Source organism: Apaloderma vittatum, unplaced genomic scaffold, assembly GCF_000703405.1.
Source record: "Apaloderma vittatum isolate BGI_N311 unplaced genomic scaffold, ASM70340v1 scaffold21321, whole genome shotgun sequence".
NCBI classification, from domain to species: Eukaryota; Metazoa; Chordata; class Aves; order Trogoniformes; family Trogonidae; genus Apaloderma; species Apaloderma vittatum.
This window is the reverse complement of record NW_009698788.1, coordinates 1-6,459: the sequence shown is the minus strand read 5'-3', so window position 1 is coordinate 6,459 and position 6,459 is coordinate 1. Positions and strand designations below refer to the sequence as shown.

Genomic DNA, 6,459 nt, shown 5'->3' with positions numbered 1-6,459 from the left:
AACATAAAGAGAAGCACAGGTGTCACATGGCTTGTCCCCACCTGTCCCCTTCCAAGGGTTTGCTAAGCCGAGACGAACAGTGGGTCAGGAGAGAGCCCTCGGAGTCCAGTCCCTTAGCGCTGGGCTTGCAGACGCCGCTGCAGATAGACTGTGCCGAAAACTCGCCGGGTCTGTCCCTGGGCGGGTTTACTCCGAGCTCCGAGCCGGCCGCCAACGACGAACACACGAATCTTTTCACAAGTGCAATAGGCAGCTGCAGAGTCACAAACTCGACCAGCACCAATGGACGTAAAAAATTAACTGACAGCCCCGGCCTCTTCAGCGCACAAGACGCCTCGCTGAGCCGGCCGCTCCGCAAGGACCCGCTGGCTTCTCTCGAGCAGGCTAGAAGGCGCTGCAGCCGCTGGCAGGTAAGGGAGCTCTCGTTCCTACGAGTCTCGGTTGTCCCACACGGGTGCTGGAAGAGGAGGGCAGGTGTAGCTCTGGCTTTGGAGGAATTTCTGTGTTGAATTTGAGTACTGTCGCTTTTGCTCCCGAGTGCCTGTGTCCCGTGAAGCGCCCTGCTCAGCCGCGCGCAGTCGGAGTTCACGCAGGGTCCCCTCCCGAGCCGCTTGCGGGAAGGTGTAAGTGCCTCTGCCCACCCACCGCGTTCCTCTGGCTTCGTTGTAGCGAGGTTTAAAGTCGTGCGAGGGAGGCTTTCTCACAAAAAGGTATTTTCTCTTTCCTTGCTACTTTCTGGAGAGACGACTTAAAACTTCTCGGGAGTTTTGACACTTGAAAAGCCCCGTTTCAATTTGGTTGGAGGTTTGGTTGTTGCTCTTGGTACTTGTGAATAACGTTTTTGTTTGAAGAAAACATTTTTTTTTCTTTTTGTAGCTCCATTCTAGTTACTTTGATAATCTCTCCCACGCTATAGCTTCCGATCCTTGGCTTGGGACCTCTGGCAGGACCTCGGAGAAGTTGCTAAATGATGCTGGGAATGCCTAAAACCAGACCTTGTCCTGCTTTACTCAGAGCTGGGAAACTCATCTCCCGTGGCCTAAAGCAAAACTGAGAGGGAATTAGCTGAGACGCAGAAAATTGCAGCCGCGCTCTCGGTGTCGCTTTGTGCTGCACTTGAGTCTTGCGGATGCTCGTGGGGATGATTTTCACATTTCATCCGGTTCTGTCCTAACTGCCGCAGACACGTTAGTGAGACCGTGTATCAAAGAGAACCTGCGAAAACCACGTCTGGCTTGTGCTCCTTCTTCCTTCCTTCTGGCGTGTCAAGGGAGTCTGATAGCTTCTCCTCCCTCCAACACTTGTCTACGCTCACCCTTGAAATTTAAACCATTTGTCCAAAACCACTTGTGACTAATATTTTGCAGAGCAAGAGCTAAGCAAACAAGCAGCTACTAGCACTGAGTAATACCTCCTCACGTTCCTTACTCTCATATTCCTCCTTTTCTTGTGACACTCCCCTTCCGATGCCTCCAGCCACCTCCTGCTCTGACTACGTACCAAAAGGGTCTTTTCTCTTCATTTTGGCATTTGGAGGGGGGTATTTTTTGCTTCTTTATTTTAAGGGCAGTTGGATGTGGCTGGATTCATAGAATCGGAGAATATCGGGGGTTGGAAGGGAGTCCAACGGAGAGCTCCTCCAACCGAGGATGATGAAGGGAGTAGGTCCCAAGGAGACTCCACACCCTCTCTGGGCAGCCTGGGCCAGGGCTCCGGCACCCGCACAGCCAAGAAGCTTCTCCTCACGTTGAGCTGGAACTTCCCAGGTTCTAACTTAAACCCATTATTGCTTGTCCTATCACTGGGCACCACTGAGCAGAGATTGTGCCCTTCCCCTTGACCCCCACCCCTCAGCTATTTCTCTACGTTCATCAATCCCCTCTCAGCCGTCTCCTTTCCAGGCTGAACAGCCCCAGGTCTCTCAGTCTCTTCCCAGCAGAGATGTTCAGTCCCTTGATCCCCCTTGTAGCTCTCCCTTGGACTCTCCCCAGTAGGTCCCTGTCTCTCTGGAACTGGGGAGCCCCAAACTGGACCCAGGGTTCCAGGTGCTATTCTTTTATTAGCTTCTGTTACTTCGGCCTGTTTCATACTCCTGAAACTACTCGGGGTAGGAGCGAGTCAGGAGAAAGCGATCCAGCCCTGAGATTGCTTCTCCTGCAGCGATGGGAACAAAAATGCGAAGCACTAGATCAGCAAAAGGGTTAAATTCGACTCGGCGGAGTGAAGAATTGGTTGTGGTAGCTCCTGCGGTTCTGGGAATTTCCTGAGGATTTCCATCACAGCGAATGATCTGACTTGGGTTTTTATGAGGAGCAACCTCATGAAGGGAGAGAGCGGCGATGTCGGAAGGCGAAGCCGGCTCGTGGAGGCTCTGAATCACTCGCCCTCTTACAGGACGCTCGACTGCTTCCTCAGGCGCCGCATATCGCTTCCCGTAAGTGCATCTCCCGCGAAAGAAACCAGCTGCTTTTACTCAGCTCAGGATTCAACTCGCTGACAAGGAGCTCCTAACGCCCCACGTCACGTGCGCGCTCCGTATCGGAAAGCTTAAAACTGCACCCAGGAAAAAGCCCCGGTGAAGTAAAAACACTGATTATTTTTTCTTTTTTCTCAGAAGATCGGTGTCGTGTTTTCTTGTGTTCTGTTTTTAACTATAGCACTGGGATGTGATTCTGAAACTAATGCCCTGGACGATTTCAGGTGTTTTTTCCGCAGTTCAGAAGAGGGCACAGACGGAGAAAGAATCCTGTGGTATGTCAGGGGTTGTCCCTTTCTTAAAGCAGAGGCCAGTTGGGTGTGTGGTGGGGAAGACACAGAATCAGAGTCAGGACAGCGTCGGGGAACTCCTTCTCAAACGGTTCTGCAGGATTCGGAGAGGATATTCCTGATCATTCACTGCGGAGCATCCTGTACGGAAAATACGCTTCCTTTCCTCAGCCTTTTGAACAGAAACCTTGCCTGGAGGAGCGAACTGACGTACTCTTTCTATTAAATTAGCTGATGCTGGATGTTTTCAGAGATTGCCCGTGTCCAGGTTGCGTTAGAAACGTGCGCGTTCGGCAAACAGGACTCTAGCAGGGGTCGCTATTTCACAGAAAACGAAGTTTATGTGCTCTGGGCTTGTTCTTTGATAGAGAAAGGAGCAGGGCAGGGCTCGTGCCCCTGGCGCGGGCTCTGGCCCAACTTGTGTTTGGTTTTGGTCCCGTCCCTGCCCGAAGGACACGGAGGGGCTGGAGCGGGGCCGGAGAAGGGCGACGGAGCTGGGGCAGGGGCTGGAGAACAAGTGTGGGGAGGAGCGGCCGAGGGAGCTGGGGCTGCTCAGCTGGAGCAGAGGAGGCTGAGGGGAGACCCCATCGCTCTCTGCAGCTCCTGGCAGGAGGGGGCAGCCGGGGGGGTCAGGGCGTTCCAGGATTCTCCTGTTGTAGAGACCTTCGGGTCTCTATTCAGGCTTGGAAGCAAACGCTCGTTTGCCTGGGGGCTAATTAGCGGCCTTGATTTAGAGCAGAGCTTCAGTGCTCTGTTCTCTCATTTCCTTCGAGCCTGGCAGTAAGGACAGAGATCCGAAACGGAACATCAGCGCTAACCTGGTTTGTCGTGAAGGATATTTCGAAGGGGAAGAATGAAAGTCTGTTCTGAAGTAGACATTCTGGATTTTATCTCCTGGAGGTTTTCGCGATGTGCACATGTGCCACGGGAGTTTTCGCCTGCGTAGGTGTTTATACTGGTGTCCGATATTGTTAATATCTCAGTGTTTTCATAATTGCAACGTGCAGCCTTGGCTTTCAAGGTTAATTGGGATTCTCGAAGAGTTTAAGTTTTGGGGAAATAAAGCAAATTACGGGAAGAAAATAGGTGTTTGAAAGAAAGAAAACAGGGGTCTTTGCTCGTGTTATCAGCAGAGATGCCCTTATTTGTCCCTGGACCTTTCAGTAGTCATGAGATTTCTGTAGCTTTTTAAAAATTGGTTTGAACTTAAGTAGCAGGAGTTGTGCCTGATGACATCTGATGCTGATAACCAGCATCTAATGACGAAGCAAGTCATAGCCTGCCAAACATCCCGAGAAACGGCTTTTGCAGGTGCCTAAAATCCAGTAAAGCATTTTCCTTGTTTGTGTGTAGATAATAATCTCTCTCAAACCTGTAGACCTTGGGGTTTTTTATATATTTGCCGTGGCTGACCAAAGCAGAAGCCTTTTCTCTTTTTTTAGTGACAGGATCTTAAAAAGGAGCAGTTAACATAACGAGAGACAAAGCTGTAGAAGTGCTTTTTCTTGGGATTTTTCTCTCTAGCTTTTCAGCTTTCTGCAGTTCGTGTTGTCTCACGTGAAGCTGTTCCTGGAATTGTAGAATCATAGAGCAGTTTCGACTGGAAGACACCTTCAAGACCGTTGAGTCCAACCTTTTCCCAGCCCTCTGAACCCCACTAACCCACGTCCCTCAGCACAACACCCACCTCTTAAACCCCTCCAGGGACGACGACTCAACCCCTCCCTGGGCAGCCTGTGCCAGGGCCTGACAACCCTCTGAGTAAAGAAATTCTTCCTGATATTCTGTATTCTGCCCGAGGAGTGGAAGAGAAATGCTTTTACAAAGCGAGTTGGCTTGAGGATGGGCTGACCCGCGGGGCGGGGCTGGGCGACGCGGAGCGCAGCCGCCGCTCGCAGCGTGTCCCGAGGATTGATCCGGGGTCCGGCGCTCTTTCACCTTCTCGCTAACGACCTGGATGACGGGATGGGCTGTGCCCTCAGCAAGTTTGCAAGTTCGGTCCGTCTGAGAGGAGCGGTGGATACACCGGCTAAGATGTGCCGCTCTCTGGAGAGACCTCCACTGTCCGGCGGAATGCGCTGGAAAGGCTCTTTGGAGGAGCGACGACGTGGGATGCATTACAGAGAACAGGTCAGGGGCGATGCTTATGCCCCTCTGGTGAGAGCACGTCTGGTTACCGTGTCTGGTTCTGGGCTCTCTGGTCCAAGGAAGACGTGGGCGTGCTGCAGCGAGTCCGGTGAAAAGCCACAGAGATGACGTAAAGGATTGAAACGGTTGAGCTGGGATCATTTGGCCTCCGGAGGGGAGAGCGCGCGAGGGAGATCTTGCCGATGCGTACGTGTGTCCGACGGGAGGGAGGGAAGAAGCAGGAGCCCCGCTGTTGTCAGCTGTGCCCCGGGACAGGACAGGAGGCAGCGGGCACGCGCTCAACCCCAGGAAATTCTGTCTGCACGTAAGAAAAAGGTGCCTCGCTCTAAGGGTGAGGGAGCTCCAGCTGGTGGAGTCTCCGTCGTGTGAGATGTTCAAAACCCAACAGGACAAAGTGGCCCTGAGCCCTGCGCTGGTGTGAGCGGAGTGGTTGGTCTCGGTGGCCCACAGAGGTCCTGTCCAAACCCAGCTGGTCGGTGAAAATCAAGGAATGAAGCTGGGGGATTCGTTTAAAGAGGAGTATGGGGGTTGTTCTCTTTTCACACACAAGCTAATACTCTCTTCTTCTCATGGCTCGTTTATTGTCCTGCCTATGCCATTAGCCCGTGAGAAATTCCTTCCTGACGGTCCATTTCTGTCGGCCTCCACCTGCGCGCACCGTAGCGAGCAAGCGTTCCCAAATCTTCATTTGAATATTTAGCATCTACGGCGTGTTGTATTGGTGCTACCAGACTGAAATGATTTTTTTTTGTGTGTGTGTGTGTGCTTTTCTCTTCCCTGATCTTCTTTTCAGGCGCTTTGCCAACGCAGGACAAACCTTCCCAGAGGCAGTCAGAGAGCACAAATTGCAGCCCTTCCAGAAAGAGATCGACGTCTGAGAGCACATCTTCTACAGGCAAGTAACACTTGGGGGCCTTGTTTTCGGGACTGCTGCCGTGCTGAGACCCCTGCTCTGCTCCTGCAGGTCCTGAGCTTGTCCACTTAACGTTTTAGGATAGTGCTGCAAATCGAATTGCAGAACAGGGAAGCTCGCTCATGCTTGCAGGAGTGGCAGAATGGAGCTCGGTTCCTCACTGCGTTAAATTCGTCTTCGTGAAGGTCGATGCTTTACTGCCAGCCAGACCTGTGACACTAGACTTAACCATTAGGTGAACAGATTAATTCCTCCGCGGGGAAGAGCTTGACTTCTGTGCTGTTCTGAAGACAGACAGGTTTCTGCCCGCGTGTAAATAACTTAGGACGAAGATGTGCTGTTGTGTTTGCTTTGTAGAACACGAGAATCCTGCTGAGGTGCTGGAGGCTCCTCCCGGTGGTCACTGATGATGCGGTTGTGAGCGGCCCTGGGCAGGTCAAAAATAATACTGGTCGGAGGTGGAAGTACTGAAAGGTGTGGGAGCTCTGGTAGCGTTCTCATCAATTCTAACAAGTGAGAACCAAGCCTCAGATGCGCAGAAGAGGAAGTCAGAGAGTTGTGGTCAATGGGGCAGAGTCTAGTTGGAGGCCGGAGTCTAGTGGAGTCCCTCGGGGGTCGGTGCTGGGACCAGC

At 52.3% G+C, this 6,459-nt stretch overlaps 1 protein-coding gene across 1 annotated transcript in view; it reads left to right on the top strand.

The window, feature by feature from the left end:
- Positions 1–5,809, top strand: part of LOC104280494 (histone-lysine N-methyltransferase ASH1L-like) — a gene marked incomplete at both ends in the record, with an annotated part of 10,170 nt that extends 4,361 nt beyond the window's left edge. Inside the window, 3 exon segments of the mRNA XM_009878161.1 lie at positions 5–386; positions 389–410; positions 5,708–5,809. Of these exon segments, the coding sequence (XP_009876463.1) occupies positions 5–386; positions 389–410; positions 5,708–5,809 (506 nt within the window).
- Between the last annotated feature and the right edge of the window lie 650 nt (positions 5,810–6,459).